This window comes from Durio zibethinus, chromosome 5, assembly GCF_047325235.1.
Source record: "Durio zibethinus cultivar Kanyao isolate XHJ-2024 chromosome 5, ASM4732523v1, whole genome shotgun sequence".
NCBI classification, from domain to species: Eukaryota; Viridiplantae; Streptophyta; class Magnoliopsida; order Malvales; family Malvaceae; genus Durio; species Durio zibethinus.
The window spans coordinates 23637358-23654782 of record NC_143166.1 but is presented as its reverse complement, the minus strand read 5'-3'; the positions used below and the strand labels follow the sequence as shown (position 1 = coordinate 23654782).

The 17425-nt window shown below is 29.2% G+C and overlaps 1 protein-coding gene across 1 annotated transcript; it reads left to right on the top strand.

The window, feature by feature from the left end:
* The first annotated feature begins 12325 nt into the window (after nucleotides 1–12325).
* LOC111282896 (auxin response factor 2A-like) lies at nucleotides 12326–17054 on the top strand. Its single transcript, XM_022871179.2, has 13 exons — nucleotides 12326–12688; nucleotides 12782–12877; nucleotides 12964–13020; nucleotides 13129–13290; nucleotides 13376–13460; nucleotides 13983–14073; nucleotides 14263–14427; nucleotides 14621–14740; nucleotides 14846–14921; nucleotides 14994–15162; nucleotides 15269–16164; nucleotides 16257–16447; nucleotides 16722–17054. Exons 1-13 carry the CDS (start codon nucleotides 12518–12520, stop codon nucleotides 16891–16893), a joined length of 2451 nt encoding a protein of 816 aa, XP_022726914.1. The 5' UTR covers nucleotides 12326–12517; the 3' UTR covers nucleotides 16894–17054.
* Nucleotides 17055–17425: the final 371 nt, after the last annotated feature.

Genomic DNA, 17425 nt, shown 5'->3' with positions numbered 1-17425 from the left:
CCATTTTAAAAGTTTCAAAGCCTCTGTTTAGGAAGAACCATTTTCAAAATTCCAAAACCTCTGTTTAGAAAGCAATTTTCAATCAAGATTTTATTTTTAAAAGTTTCAAAGCCTCTGTATAGTAAAAGCCATTTTCAAAGTTTCAAAGTCTCTATTTAGGGGGAGCTATTTTAAAAGTTTCAAAGCCTTTATTTAGGGGGAGCTATTTTAAAAGTTTCAAAGCCTTTATTTAGGGGGAGCCATCTTCGAAGTTTCAAAGCCTCAGTTTAAGGAGAGCCATCTTTGAAGTTTCAAAGCCTTTGTTGAGGGGGAGCCATTTTCATAGCCTTTGTTTAAAGGGAGCCATCTTCAAAGTTTCAAAGCTTTTGTTTAGGGGAAGCCATTTTCAAAGTTTCAAAATCTCTGTTCAAGGAAAGCCATTGACAAAAGCAAAAACAAAAAAACAAAAAAAGAATCTTAAAAGCATCATCCGAACAAAATTATTGTCTATGTCTTTGCATTATTTTTTATTCTAAAAAATATGCAAAGAGGGGTAGCTGTAGACACCAAATTTTATCAAGAACATTTTAGCATAGTTGAACAAAACCCATTTGAAGCCCATAAAAAGGTCCTCTTAAAAAGCCCATAAAATGCATTGATATTTGGCCTAATAAACAAAGAAAAATGAGACCTGTATGCTTGCTATCAAACTCTTTCACATATAATTTATATGGATGATACCTTTGCACGTAGATGCATGAAGAATAAAGAATAAATGAAACGAGTAAACCTCAAAGTCAACTCTGGTCAAAATTGAACAAACTTAGTCAAAATGAATAGAACCGAGGTCAATCCTCAAAGTTCACAACCTAATTGGAATCAATATGATTTTAAAATTAAATTTGGTGGTTTTTAAAACACTAAAAATTTGTACTACACTAGGAAAAGTACAAAATTACTAAAATACCCTTTAAAGGCATTTCGTAAATTAGCCTTCCTGAGTTGGGATTTTCATGAAACTTTTCATATCTAAATTTCATAATATTTCATGATTTTTAATGCATTTGAAATCACAATAGTACCGTAAAAATTATGAAATTACTAAAATATCCTTATAAAGGTATTTTTATAATTTAGCCTTAAATTTTGATGAAACTTTCTAGATTTTAATTTCATAATATTTCTTGCTTTTTGATGCATTTAAAATCACAGCAGTACCTTGAAAAGTGTGAAATTACCAAAATACCCCTATAAGGGTATTTTCATAATTTGACCTTTTCAAATTTAGATTTTCACGAAACTTTCCAAATCTCAATCTTATAATATTTCATGATTTTTGGTGTTTTAAATTTTCAAAAATGAGCATGGAAACATTAATTTCTAAGAAAATAGCCTAAATACTAAAAACTTTGCACTAGGGATAAAATGGTCTTCTCATGGGTTTGGAGGATATAAAAATCCAATCTTTGCAGTGAATAATGTGGACCATTGGCTCTTTTATTGATTTTGAACCAATGGCTAAAGGTAATTCCTTGAAAAGAAAAAAAAAAGAAAAACTTTGACCATTAGATGGAATCTCATCCAAAGGTCTATATTCACCAAAATAATATATTTTTGAAAAGGGACTGATTCTTAAGAAAATGGGGCAGGGTCTACCAAAAGGAAGAGCTAGAAAGGAAAAAAAGGGAGACGCATATAAAAAAATGACTAAAAAAATGGCAAAAAAAATCGATTGTAGAAGGTTTAAAGGAGAAAGGAAAAAATGAGAGAAGTTTACCAAAAAAAAGAAGGAAATTGTTGAAAGGGAGAAAGGAATAAGCTACCGAAAGGGAGAAAGAGATAAAGCTACCTAAAAGAGAAAACCTAGTAGAGAGCCTGCTAAAAAAGAATGAGGCATTTTTTAAAGGGAAAAAGGAAAGCAAAGGTAGCTTTCTTTGTCCTTTTTGTGGATGTTGTCATTTCCATGAACAAAGCTCTCTTTTCTTTTATGTTTGCTACCTTTACCCTTATTGCATATTAGTTTGTTTGATGCAAATTTGTTAATTTAGTTGGATTAGTGTCCATATTTACTGCTATGTCCACTTTTTGGTTGATGCTCTGTATATGGATGCAATTGCTAATGTAGTTCCAAGCTTGTTTTCAATGCTATAAGTATAATTGTTGGTTTGTGTTTTGAATGAATTTTTAGAAGAAAGCTAGTTAGAGGAAAGGCAATGGTGATTATGGCCTTAGAAAACTCCACCAATAACTAGAAAAAGAAGAAGAAAAAGTCTTCAAAATATAAATACTAGGACTTGTAGTTTTAGGACTTGTCAAAGTCCTCTTTTATTGTTTTATGACTTTAAACAAATAATACATTGCTTGGGAAGGTGACGTTGGTATTAGAATAGATGGTGGGGAGTCATAAGTTTTTATTTTATTTTGAACAAAAACTTTAATACATGTTGAAATTTGCTTGTTCTCCATAATGCCTTTTTTCATGCATGACTTATCATTCAAAGCTATGCACACTTCTTTAACAATTCAAATTTTTTTTTTTTAGATTTCTTGTGAGTGGATCTATATGCTTATTTTGATTTCTTATGCAATTTAAAATTTTATATATGTTAGATTTATGCAAATTTTATTAATAATAAATTGAATGAAATTTTTCAAAAATGATATTTTAGAGAAATCCGAGTAGCAATTCTCTAAAATATCTAGGTGGGGATATTTTTCTAAAAATACTACCAAAGCAATGGAGTATTTAGGAAAATATTCAATACAAAAGTTTCATTTGTCAATTTTTTAAAAATTTTGATAGATGTTAATAATAATGTGTAATGACTCTTTTAGTAATGAAATTGATATAATTAAAGTTTAAAAATTAGATTAAAAAATATAATTAATTAAGAAAAGAAAAAGTAAATGAAATTTTTGAGGTTGGGATTCGAAGAAAGTTCGAGTAGAGATTTCTAAAAAATCCCTATATGAGAAAATTTTTCTAAAATATCATCAAAGTATTGGTGTATATAAGAAAATTTTCAAAAAAAATTTTTATTTACTTTGTTTCTTTCAAAATTTTTAGTGATAATTGGAAAGGTTTAAAACATAATCAGTATATGTTTTTCATATGCATATTCTTTGTTGTTTGCATTACATAATTTTAAATACAAATGAACTTTCTGATGATGAGATTTTGGGAAGAATGAGTAGAGATTCCCAAGAATTCCTTAGGTGAGAAAAGTCTTCTAAAAATTACCAAAGTATTAGAATATTTAGAAGTTTTTTTTCAATACGAAAAATTTTCATTTTATCATTATTCTTAATTTGAGTAGTTTTTTATACGAAAATATACACTTTTGAAAATAAATTTGTTTATAGATAATAATATTATTACATGATTTTAAAGTAGCAAAAAAGTTTGATGATAGGACCTTGGGAAGTCCAAGTAATGATTCTCAAGAATTTCCTAAGTGAGAAAAGTCTTTTAAAAATTGTTAAAGTATTGGAATATTTAAAAGTTTCTTTTCAATTCAAAAAATTTCTATTTCTTAATTATTTTCTTTAATTTGAACAATTTTTCTTAATAAATAAGAATGTGATTTTTTGGAAATAAATGTATTTGTAGATAATTATATTATTATATGACTTTTAATAACTTAAAAAAAAAACCAAAATTTTCGAGGATGAGATCTTAAAGAAATTTGAGTAGTGATTCTTTAGGAATATTTAGGTAAGAAAATCTATCTAAAATGCTGCTAATATATTAGAGCATTTAGATTAATTTTTTATAAAGAATTTTCATTTTTAATAAATGGCATAAAAATGAGTTTTAGAAAATACTATTTGTTTTTAAAATTATAAATATCATATTTTATGGAAGTAAATCTAAACCATTGAGGATAGGATTTTTGAGAATTCTGTGTAGCAATTCATAAAAATTCCTTAGGTGAGATGGTTCCTTTTAATATTGCTAGAGTATTGGAATATTTTTAGGAATTTTTTGATAAAAGGTTCTTATTTATTCAAGCTTACTAAAAATTAAAAATATGGTTTTAAAGAAAATTGAAAAAATTAATTTTTAAATACCAAAATTAAGACCATTTTTGTAAATATTAAATAATAACACATAATTAATTGGTACCATTTTAACGGGAATCATGGGGGTGCTAATCCTTCCCCATGCATGACTGACTCCCAAACTCAAACTATTTTCATAGACCTAAAAATTATCTTTTTAATAAATTTTAATTAATTTTAAATTTTTATTAAGAAGATAAGGTGACCAATCACACCTAGCCAAAAAAGATTGGTTGTGACTCCATCTTTTGTTTTCAAATTCCTCTAATGGTCCCTAAAACCGTTACGATAGACTTGATTTCTTTTTCTTTTGAAATGACAAAAAGGTAGTGAGTTTAGAGATATTTCTTCTTGTATGCTTATAGTAATTGATATATGAGTTTAAACATTTGGTATAAAAAGCATAAATAAAATAGGAGAGAAATGTTTTATGAACATATTTGTTAATAATGCCTCTTTGTGTTTATTTGCTCATTAATATGCTCATGCCTTTTTGCTATGACAAAAAAGGAGAGAAATATTATATAGACAAATTTGCTTGTGCTTGATATGCATTTGTTTGATTGTGCTTATTTCATATATTTGACTAATATATATTTGTTGAGTTTTGTTGGATTATGATGCATTAATTGAGGGGGAGTTTTGCCTTGCAAAGTTTAAAGGGAGTTTTTCAAAATGTTTTTAAAAATCTTACATGTCTTAAAGAAAGTTTTTTATCAAGCAAATTTATCTTTAAGTTTTGTCATATCAAAAAAAGAGAGATTGTTAGTCTTGAATTGATCTTTATTTTGAAATGACAAAACATTAAGCTAAATAAGCTTGATTAAGATTTTGTAAAAGATTTATTTAGTACATGTTTTTAAATTTTATTATTTTTGGTACTAAATAAATAATATGATTTTCAAAGTTTAAACAAAACTTTCTTTATATTTTCTTATTTCTCAAATCAAAACTATCTTTAAACATTATTTATTTGAGCTTAAATGAAAGTTCAATTGTTATTTTTAAAGTGAACTTATTAATTTTGGACTCAATACAATTTGGATAATATTGGTTTTGTGAAATAGATAAACTTAAGAAAGTTGTTTTACAATAACAAAGTTTTCCAACATTGAACTTCTCACAAAGTTCTAATGGATCAAATGAAATCAAAATCCAAATTTTCTAAGAAAAAATTTTGAATTTTTACTAGACACTTTGCAGTTGTCTAAAAACTACATAAGGGATAGTTTTGAAAATTCATTATAATTTGTATACAATGAATCAGGAGACAAATTTTATATGGATAGAAAGCCCTTTAAGTTTAGTTTCTAAATCTTTAAAGGATTTTTTATTTGGAATTGTATAACTCAAGATATGATTAAATTAGTGAATAGAGTACAAAACAAGAGACAACCACCAACTTGATCGAATCGATCCCCTATTTGTATGGATCGATTGGTTCTAGGTTTTTATGGATAAGATTGATCCTTTCAAAAGGGGAACGATTGGTTTTTTATTTGGAATGAAAATTTTGCTCTAGGATTTAAAAATGGATCAATCACCCACACTAAGAAATCCGTCACCTGAAAAAGGGATTGATTGGTAGTGCCTTTCATGCGTAAAGTTGCTTATTTTTTTAACTGACCCAATTGATCCCCCTTAAGAGGGGATCGATCCCCTTTTGCCTAGAATACTCCAATGGCTAGTTTTTCAAGCTTTCAACGGGAATTTCTTCTTCCAATCCATCCCTAACAGCTAGTTGTTTATTTCCTCTATAAATTGGGCACTCCAACTCACCAAGAAGGTTGATGAATCAAGATAGTAAGATCAAACAAGCCATATATTCATTCTCTAAAAAAAATCAAGAGTTTTAGAGCTTTAAATCATATTTGTTGTTCATTCATCATTTCTTTATAGCAAAGACCTAGCCTTAGAGAGGTTATTCTATTGTTTGCAAAACTACATTTAATATACAAAGGTGGAAAAGAACAAGTGGTGAGGTATCCTTTTGAGAGCGTTATAATGAGATTGGGTAAAATACTACAAAGGGTATAATTTTCTATCTTAAGCCTTAAAAAAAAAAGATAAGGCTGTATTTTTAATTCAAGATTAGTGGATTGAAGTCTTAGTATGGACAACCAAAAAGAGAGGACATAGGAACTTTGTGGAGAATGACCGAATCTTTATAAATCTTTATGTTTGATTTCTACATCCCTATCTTTTTATTTTCATTGTTGATTATATATACTTCTACATATTATCAATTGTTATCATTTGCATCATATTTTGATATTGATTTTAATTTTTCATTCAATTATTTTGAAATTATTGTTTGAGAAGAACTTGGAGAAATCTAATTCACCCAATTCTTGGATCACCATCTCACCTAAAAAGCTAACAATTTTCATCAATTGTTTCAGCTTTTTGGTTATTTTGATTTGCTGTACATCCTTCTTGATTTTTTAGAGTAAAATACATGAAGATCCTTGGGTTTTAAGTATAATTCAACTCATATCTATTAGTTTGAAAAACGGACATCCCACCCTAAAAATTTTCAATTAATAGAACACTAAAGTCCTTTTGTCAATTAACTCCGTTAAAAAACTCATTAAAGACCATGTTACCCTTGAAAAATCAATATCTTCAAATAGTCACATAAAATAATTATTTATAACAATAAATTTTTTCTTAAAATATATAAAATATATTAATAATATATAAAAAAGATTTTTAGGTGAATATATAGAAACAAAATTCACAATTATAAATAACATTTTTTTAACCAAATATTTTTTCTTATTATATGTTACATGTTCTTATTATAATTTTGAATTTTATTTTTGTATATTGCACTTAAAAATCTTTTTTATATACTATTAATATAATTTATATATTTTAAGAAAAAAATTATTATTATAAATAATTATTTTATGTGAGCATTTGCTTATTATATGTTACATGTTTTTATAGATGCAATATATAAAAAAAATTCACAATTATAAATAACATTTTTTTCAGCCAAATATTTTTTCTTATTATATGTTACATGTTCCTATTATAATAGTTTTTTCTTATTATAATTTTGAATTTTGTTTTTATATATTTCACCTAAAAATCTTTTTTATATATTATTAATATATTTTATATATTTTAAGCAAAAATTATTATTATAAATAATTATTTTATGTGAGTATTTGCTTATTATATGTTACATGTTGTAATTATAACATTTGTTCTTATTATAATTCACAATTATAAATAACATTTTTTTCAACCAATTTTTTTTATTATATGTTACATGTTCTTATTATAACATTTTTTTCTTATTATAATTTTAAATTTTGTTTTTATATATTGCACCTAAAAATCTTTTTTTTATATATATTATTAATATATTTTATATATTTTAAGAAAAAATTATTATTATAAATAATTATTTTATGTGAGTATTTGCTTATTATATGTTACATGCTTTTATTATAACATTTTTTGTTATTATAATTGTGAATTTTGTTTTTATATATTGTACCTAAAAATCTTTTTTATATTATTAATATATTTTAAGAAAAATTATTATTATAAATAATTATTTTATGTGAGTATTTAATAAAATTAATTTTTTAGAGATAAAATGGTATTTTAACGAGCCCTTTAATGGAGTTAACAAATAGAAAGACCTTAGTGTCCTATTAATTGAAAAGTTTTAGAGCCGGATGTTCGTTTTTCAAATTAACAGACTTGAATTGAATTATACTTCAAACTCAAGTAGTTGGATGTATTTTACTTTTTTTTATTTTTTGTTTTTATATTCATTTTTGTTCTTCCTTTCTTCCCCTAGAACCCAAACCAATTAACTTTATCTACTTTACCTTATCTTACTTAACTCATTTTTTCTCTTTCAATCTATAATCTTACCCCTTCTCCCTGTACTTCACGTTTTCTTCTTCAATATTTCATTTTCATTATTTTATCTGATTATTCTTTTTTTTTTTTTAATTTTTCATCATTTTCCTCCAAAATAAATTTTTTTAGTTTATTGTTATTGTAAAAGAAATCAAGTTTGATTTTTTTTTGTTTTCTTTGGTTTATTTTTATTTTTAATTAGTTTTTTTGTTATGAATCTTGAATAATTATATGTTTTGCTATCTTTTTTTATTATTTTCTCACGATAAATTTGATTATTTTTCTAAGTATTTACTGTAGGTTTTGGTGAAAGCAAAAATCAATGAAAAAATAAAAAGAAAAAACGTATGTCATTTTTTTGGAAGATTATTTTTGGGTTTTTTTTTAATTTTTCAATTAAATTTCAATATTTAAAGGTTTCAGTCGCTTGCCAAGAATTCACTCATTTCTAGCTTCTCATGAGCAAACTTTTATTTTGCTTTTTCTTTTCATCTTTTTCAAAAAGTATAAGAATTCTTAACACTTAAAAACAATATTTGCATGTCTCATTTTGGTATTAATTTTATTTATATGGGTTTATGCTTGTGGAAAATAAATATACTCCTATGCAAAGAAAACAATGAAGCTGAGAAAAGTATTTTGCCTTTAATTTTGGATAAGTCTTTTAATTTTTTTTTTCAATTTCATTATTTTATTTTTTATTTTTGAAAAATGATGCATTTGCATAGTTGATTGAGTTTATGTGTTCTACATTATTTTCTATTAGTTTTAAGTTTTTGTTTATTTTTAAATTTATTTATTTTGTTCATGTAAAGGTATTATGAATCAGGTGACGTAATTTTTTTATTTATAAATATTTTTATTATGTATCTTATTTTTGACTTTGTCTTTCTTGCATGCATTTTTATTTTATTTTAACTTTCTTTCTTTCTAAGAGTGATTGGTTTATTTTTTTTCTTTTTAGATTGATTTTTTAAAGTTTGAAGGTTCTTTGAGGTATGTAATGCTTTTTTTTTGTTTTTCTTAAATCTTTTAGCTTCTACAATAATTCAACTTATTAGATTTTATGCTTATGAAATTTTGAAAAATATGTAGCTTTTGCATGTGCATTTATTATTGCATGCAGACTTTGGATGGTATTTTATTAGCCAATGAAGTGATTGATTTTTAAAAAGGGAGAAGAGTCGTATTAGTGGGGTTATTTTAAAGCTGGATGTTCAGAAAGCTTTTGACTGTGTCAAGTAGATTTTTTTATTTATGTCATGAAGTCTAGGGGTTTTGGTAATTAATTGAGGGGTTAGTTGGATTAAGGAATGAATTTCTTCTGTTTTGATTACTATATTGGTTAATGGTTTTTTATTCTTGAATTTCATATGCAAATAAGGTTCAAACAAGGTAATCTCCTATCACTTTTTTGTTCATATTGGTCAATAAGACTTTGCATTTAATGATTGTGAAGATCGAGGGCATGAATTTATGTCAAGGGATATCTTACTTTTCTTCTTCTATCAGGTCTTGCTAGATGTGGTGGGATATTAAGGAATTCTAATGGCCTAGTTTTAGCTATTTTTTGACCTTTTAGGTATTCAAGATTCAAATGTTGCTAAATTACTTGGCACTAAATATGAATTTTTGATTTACATCATATTCATTTCTTATTAATGCCTATATATTAGGAACATAGTTTTCCAAGTACTATCAATATTTTATGTAAAATGAAAGTGTAGCAATTGTGACAAGGTTTATAGTGTAGCATGAAAGTTTATATGGTTCGTGAAATATGGCTTATTGGATTAAATGTTGTTGTTAACCTTCAAGTATGGAAGTTTCTATGGTTTGCTAGATTAAATAAGTACATGTAATCCCCATTTTGCTTGGTTTATGTTTGAAGTTAGTTGACAAAGGATTGTGTTAATGTGATTTGTTTCACTTTAAAATTGAATTTGGAGTCTTGAAATTGAAGTTGCGTGTTTGTTATTTTTAAATGAAAATTATTGGTTTTACAATTTTTGTTTTCATGATATGATCTTTAATGTTTTAATTTTTTTTCTTTGAAATTGATTGAATGAGAAGTAGGTGTATTGTATGAGATGTTTCCATTATGTCAGATTTCCTACCTTTATTTTAATCTACTCTTAATTCAGTTTTTTTTTTGTTTTTATTTTTATTTTTTGCTTCTTTTAGTCTTCTTTCATAGTTAATTTTAAGTTATTCTTTAATGTGGTTCTGCTAGCATAATTTTCATGTGGTCTTGTTAGTAATTTTTTTTTTCCACTCAATCCATCATTGATGTAGTAAATCATCTTTGTTCCATTTTGTATTTTATACTTATTACATATAGTCCCTATCTTATTTTACTTGTGTTTGAAGTTACTTAAGAGATCATTGTTTAATGTGATTTGTTTCACTTTGAAATTAAGTTTTGAATGATGAAGTTGAGGTTGCACATTTTTTTTTTTAATGTTGGTTCTTCAAATTTGTTTTGATGGCTTGATCTTATATATATATATATATATATATATATATAAATATATATATATATTTTTTTTTTGCATTGAAGTTTTTTAAAGTCTTTAAGTTCAACCTACATGTTTGATTTTTTTTTTTATTTAACTTTTTTAGGTTATTTGTAGTTGATAAGGAGTTATTGGTCTATAGTTCAGCACCGGTCTTGACTTGAGTGTCCTCTTTCCGATTTCTAATGAACTCAAATTTGTAATTGTTAGTCATTTGCACACATAAATCTCAAATTTAATTATGGCAATTTTAGTCCTTGATACATTGGCTCTAGAAATCTTTAACCATTTGATCCAAAACAATAATGAATATTAGATGGAGGTATAAGAAGAGAATTGTAAGCTATGTTATTTGGTTTTTTAACTTGTGATTATTGCTATATTACTTTTATTTATACAGGTTATAACTATAGGTTACAACTAAACTTTTAGCTTATGTGAAAGGTAATACTCATTTCTCATGAAAGAAAAGTTTAATTATGAAATGAATTGTTATTTGCTTTTAGAATTTATCTTTCAATCCTTCCTCCATTTCTAAATAGAAGTGTATCAGAGTTTGCAAAGATAAACTTCTTATTTTGCTTATAAGTGACATAACAGAATTTTGTGGTATTTGTTTCATATGTTCTTATGATGATGACTTGGTAAATTAAATATATAGACAATCTTATTACCGTTTTTCTAAAACTTTGTTAAATTATTTTCTAATTGTAGAAAACTAAATAATATTTATTGTCATTCATTGGAAGATTAAAAATAGTTTGAGTTCTATTGTAATCTTTTTGAATGTTGAATAATCTAGAATAATTTATGTAATAAAGAACTTATTGCAACCTACAACAAAGTGCGGGTTTTCAGCTAGTATATATATAAAAAACCTAGTGGAAGAGAAATTATTATATATACCCTAATTCACTAATATTATAACAATCTCAAATATATGTCATCGATTTGCCATTGTCTCGCTATTCAAGTTGTTTTTTTTTTCACCTCCTTCTCAATTAAAATTAAAGTGTGATTGAATTGAATTGAATTAACATAGTGAAAAACTTCTAATTTGAGATCAACTCAAAATTTATTATTTGAAATTCGATTTGATAATGCTTTAATTTTTAAGGTTTGGTTTGATTCAAAATAAAAGTTAAGTAATTTGAATTCATTTGATTAAGTTTATTTATAAAAAAAATGAATTCAATTCTCATGCTCAACTTTAAATTTAATTATTTGTCTCCAAACCTAAATTTGAGCTTGAAATCATATTAATATAAAAAATAAAATAATAATTATTAATTAAAATAATTAAATATAAAAATTTAATTAAATTTAAAAATTACTTATTTCGAGCATTATAATGCTCAAATTCTATTTGTTTCAATAACTCTTATTATCCAAATTTAAACTCAATTTGATAATAATTGAATCAAATTTAAAATTTATATATGAATCAAACAACTTTAGTAGCACTTGTAATTATTTAACCCAAAGTTATAACCAAAACTTTAATCTGTAAAAAAATAAAAAAAACTTTTATCAGACAAAACAAAATCTTGTCCTGTGAATATAAAACCCATCTCAAAATTATTTAGAATTATGTACAGTGTGGGAGATAATAATTGCTCGAAAGAATTGAGACTCTCTCTCAGTCCGGGTGAAAAATAAAGAGAAAAAAAAAAAAAAGAAAAAGGAAAGAGAGTGTGGTCGCAGGCAGCAGGCAGCAGGCAGTGGTGAGACCCCTCACTGTACGAATAGTAATGGCAGCGATTAGTGTTGTTGCAGAAGAGAGAGAAAATGAGGCAGCGAAAAAGGACGGAGAAGATGATGAAACGAAAGCGATCCTGAGAGCGGTTTTTGTTAAATCGAGGGATCACATTTTTTCCTGTTTCACCTGCACAAGCACAAGCACAAGCACAAGCACAATCACTTCCTGCTTCAGTCTCCTAGCTAGCTACCTACCTAACTATGATTCCTATTCTCATTTCATCGCTTTCCCCGCAAAAAATCCTCCTTCATTTCACTTTAATATTCCCCTCCGACTAGGATTCCCAGTTACTTTTGTTAAATAATAATAACAATCAATGGATTATAAAGATGTTGCCATGGCCAATAAAAATTTGATCGGTGATGGTGCGGTGGATACCGGAGATGAGCTGTACAGGGAGCTTTGGCATGCGTGTGCGGGTCCTTTGGTGACGGTGCCGAGGCAAGGAGACTTGGTTTTCTATTTTCCTCAAGGCCACATAGAGCAGGTTTTTTTTTTTTTTTTTTTTAAGGAATTGGATTGGAATTGTATTAATGTGCTTTATTTATTTGTATTTTGGCTCAAACTCGAACAATTTCAGGTTGAAGCGTCGACGAATCAAGTTTCTTATCAGCAAGTGCCAGCTTATGATCTTCCGTCTAAAATACTCTGTCGTGTCGTCAACGTTCTGTTGAAAGTAGTGCTTTTAACTCTCAACGCAAGGCTGCTTTACTGTGAATGAAGTTTTTTCTTTTTTACTTTTTAACTATTTTTTATTTTCAGGCTGAATCAGACACCGATGAAGTGTTTGCTCAGGTGACTTTGCTTCCTTCACCCAAAGTAAGCCAGTTGTTAACTGTACTCCTTTCTTTGGATATTAATTATGCTAGTAAAGAATTTGATTAATAATGAACTATTGACTGAAATCTGAATGCGTGGGGATGGCAGCAAGATGAGAACTCGGTGGAGAAGGAAGGAGAGGTGGTTCCCCCGCAACCGCAACGTGCTCGCGTGCATTCATTCTGCAAGACTCTTACGGCTTCAGATACGAGCACTCATGGGGGATTTTCTGTGTTGAGGCGTCATGCAGATGAATGCCTGCCTCCTCTGGTTTTCCCGCGCTTCCTGTCTGCTATTTATTGTTTGGAATTCTTTGTTGCTAGATATATATCTATGTTTACTCTTGTTTCTGCAGGATATGTCCAAGCAACCTCCCACTCAAGAGTTGGTAGCCAAGGATTTACACGGGAATGAGTGGCGTTTTCGCCACATATTTCGAGGTAAATTCTTGGTTTCTTGATATAGGTTCAATGTGCTTACCGGCTATACACATAGACTCCCAAGGCTTCTTCTCTCCTCCTTTCTTCTACTTATCGTGGTTCTTTATGCCATAACAAATTACTTTCTAGTACTATTACAAGTGTTTTGTTGCTATAATTTTCTAGAGGGTTCTTAATATTCTCTAGGCTGGATATCAAAGAAAGACAAATCCTATTTGAGATAGCTGTTTGTGCAGCTTTTTTATGATTAAGAAGCAACTGTTTCTTGTACAAGTTGTGTATTAATATACTATAACTGTAGGATGCCCCCATTCCATGAATTATGCGTTTATTCAAGTGATCCACAAACAATGAAATCATCTTGGCTTGCATATAATAATTTATGTATTGCTCAGCTTCTTGAGGTTTCTATAGCTGGTTATGGATGCAGCTACCATTGGCATGCGACTGTCACCAATATGTCAATGTTGGTAATTTTGTTTCAGCTGACCTAAGTATCTATTTGTGAATTGCAAATGCTAGGTCAACCAAGGAGGCATCTACTTCAAAGTGGTTGGAGTTTATTTGTCAGCTCCAAAAAACTTGTTGCAGGTGATGCTTTTATTTTCCTCAGGTATACTGCTGGTTTTCCTTTTTCATTTAGTTGTTATGATAAATAATTCTAGTTTCATTCAAGTATTGATTGGTTACTGTTTGATATTTGTTGCACTTATACTATATTACAGTCAGCATAGGAAAATAGTTAAATTAAAGTTTATTTTATGATAACTTGGGTGAGTAATTTCTGGATTGTTATTCTCAGGGGTGAAACTGGAGAGCTTCTTGTAGGGGTGAGACGGGCTATGAGAAAGGCAAGCAACATTTCTTCTTCAGTAATATCAAGTCAGAGTATGCATATTGGAGTCCTTGCAACAGCATGGCATGCTTTTTCAACTGGTGCTATGTTCACTGTCTATTACAAACCGAGGTGCGTGCTATTCCCTATATTAAAATTTCTTCAGTAACTATTTGTTTCCTGAGTAATTTAGTGCACATTTACCCTTATACTATGTCCTTGTACATATTTTGAACTAATGACTACACTGAACCTATCAATGTCTGGTGGTACAAATTTTATGGTTATAGGTTTCTTAGTCTATTTTCTTCCCTTAAAACTACAGGATGAGTCCTGCTGAGTTTATTGTTCCATTTCATAAGTATATGGAATCTATCAAAAACAACTATTTAATAGGATTGAGGCTCAAAATGAGGTTTGAAGATGAAGAGGATTCTGAACAGAGGTAAGATTTTCCTTGAATTAATTTGAAGTTAAGAAATTAAAATAAAATTAATTTATAAATAACTTCACCCCTCCACTGATCAATATCTTGCCCCAATTTGACTAGATTCTCAGGAACTGTGATTGGATATGAAGATGTTGATCCCATCAGATGGCCTGGTTCAAAATGGAGATGCCTCATGGTACCAGCATATACCAAATCTGTATGTACTATTATTGTTCTTTTACTAGCTAAAGCCCTTATATTCCTGTAGGTGCGTTGGGATAAGACTTCTCCATTTCATCGCCCTGACAGGGTCTCCCCTTGGAAAATAGAAACGGCTTTGCCTTCTGTTGTCGATGTCCTTCCAAATTATCGACTGAAAAGGTCCCGTGCAAACATGGCATCATCACCTGTTGACACATTGGTTCTTACAAGGGAAGGTACAGATGATTTTTTGTCTTCTCAAGTGTTTTCTAATTCTTCCTATATTGTTGCAGTTCCTGTCTGTTAAGATACAGAATTGAGCTATTTGATGTACATGGCCAGGTTCATCAAAAACTGCCATGGATTCTTCACCAGAAAATGGGTTTCCTAGAACCTTGCAACGTCAAGAGAGTTTGAATCAAGGAGATACCATAGCAGAGAATAAGTACCCATTGCGAGGACAGAATCAAGCTGAGGCAGGTTTTGGTAAGCGACGACTTGCACCAGAAGAAAGGATTCCACAAGTGATTCATGGAGAAAAGAAAATGAATCCGGCTCCAGTTTCTTGGACCATCCAAAAGTTCAATGAATTTGGTCAGCCTTCTGTTGAGCAGAACTCTTCCAACATTGATCAACTGAAGACAGATATATTTGACAAGGGACGCATAATTAAGTTGCTTGGATGTCCACAGCCCATGATGCACTCGAGTCCTCCAGTTAACATGTTTGGAGCAGAAGAAATGAAGATACAGTACCAGGATTATTTCCCTGTTAGATCTGGAGCACTTGGGCGTTACAACAGAAAACATGGTTCTGACTTCCAGCAGCAGGCTGGGAAGTGGTTGTTACCTTTGCTGCCAATAACTCAAACTGGAAAGTTACCTCATGTAGATCTCCTGAATTCACAACCTTTGTCTTCACAGCTAAAGGATAGGGTAAAATCTAAAGGAGATGGCATCTGCAAACTTTTTGGTATACCCCTTGTCAACAATACAATTCCAGTGGAACTATCTCTACAACATACAAATTCAATGCCCAAGCTACTCAGACAAACCATTGCATCAGACAATCTACAGGACTCAGGTTGTGATCTGATGTCAAAGCAATCAACATGTTCCAAGTTTGATGAGATTGCACTAGCAGATGATGAACGGGGGAAGCCTGTTCACACGACAGAGCAGCTTCCTGAAGATGTTGTGGAAAAATTTCAGGGTGGTTCTGCCAGAACTTGCATTAAGGTTTTCCCTGATTCAATCGGTTGCTTATTTTTGTTAAAGCAAATTTTATTGGCCTGCCTGCAAATTTAACTTGCTTTACCTTTTTCTTTAAGGTTCACAAGCAGGGGATTGCTGTTGGAAGGTCAGTGGACCTGACCAAGTTCAGTGGCTATGATGAACTGATAGTGGAACTAGATAGGATTTTTGAATTTAATGGTGAATTAATCACTCCCAACAAGAAGTGGCTGGTTGTATTTACTGATGATGAGGATGATATGATGCTTGTAGGGGATGATCCCTGGCAGTAAGTACAAATAGCATGACTTGACTTACTGTTAATGATTGCCCAAAAGATACTGTTTATAGGAATAATCTCATTCAATGTATTTGAAAAAATCACATTCAATTGCCTTCTATTACATGGAATGTGAATATTTCTAATATACCATTTTAGAGCATTTACCTTATTTAAGCAGAGTAATTCCCTTTGCACCTAATTCAAAGCTCTAAGATAGTTGTTCTTTTAAAGTTTATAGATAATTATTTTTCTGATTAAGTTTTCATTTTGTGTAATGTAGTGAATTTTGTACGATGGTTCGAAGGATCTTCATCTACACCCGAGAAGAGATAAAGAGGATGGGCACACAGCCCTTCAATCCCAAAGTAGAAGAAAATTCACTTGGCCAAGACCTGAAAACAGGTTTACCAGGGTTCCATAATTTGATGCATTCTGCTAGTGTTAGTGGCTAGGAGGGACTCAATTTTGTGTACATGCTTTTGGGGAAGGTGAAGCGGCAAGTATGTAATTCTGTAGACTTTTCTTTCTCCAAGAGAAACCGAATTTCCCTTCATAGAATGTTATTCTAAATGAATTTGAATGCAAAATGTGAAAGCTTCTTTAATGTATTCCATATCAAAGATCTTCCAAAATGATATAATGAGTCAAAGTTGTAGGGACCAAATATACATTCGTCTTTGTTAATATGAAGAAGTTTCCATTTTGGAGTCCTTAGATCTGAGTGGTAAAAGATGAGGGGTTATGCTGCATGTGTTGATTTCAAAAAGTAATCATATAAGGCCTTTTTTTTTTTTTTTTTTTTGGTTTTAAATAATAATAATAAATAAAATATCTCTTGCTCCAGCATCTAGTTGTATCATGTCTCTCAATTGGTGATCCCCTAATTTTCAGCTGACTTGTGACATACTTTCTGCTGAAAACATCTTGGCTTGTGATGTTTCATTTTCTTTTCAGCCCTCTATCCCTAAGATCAATGTTAGTCAT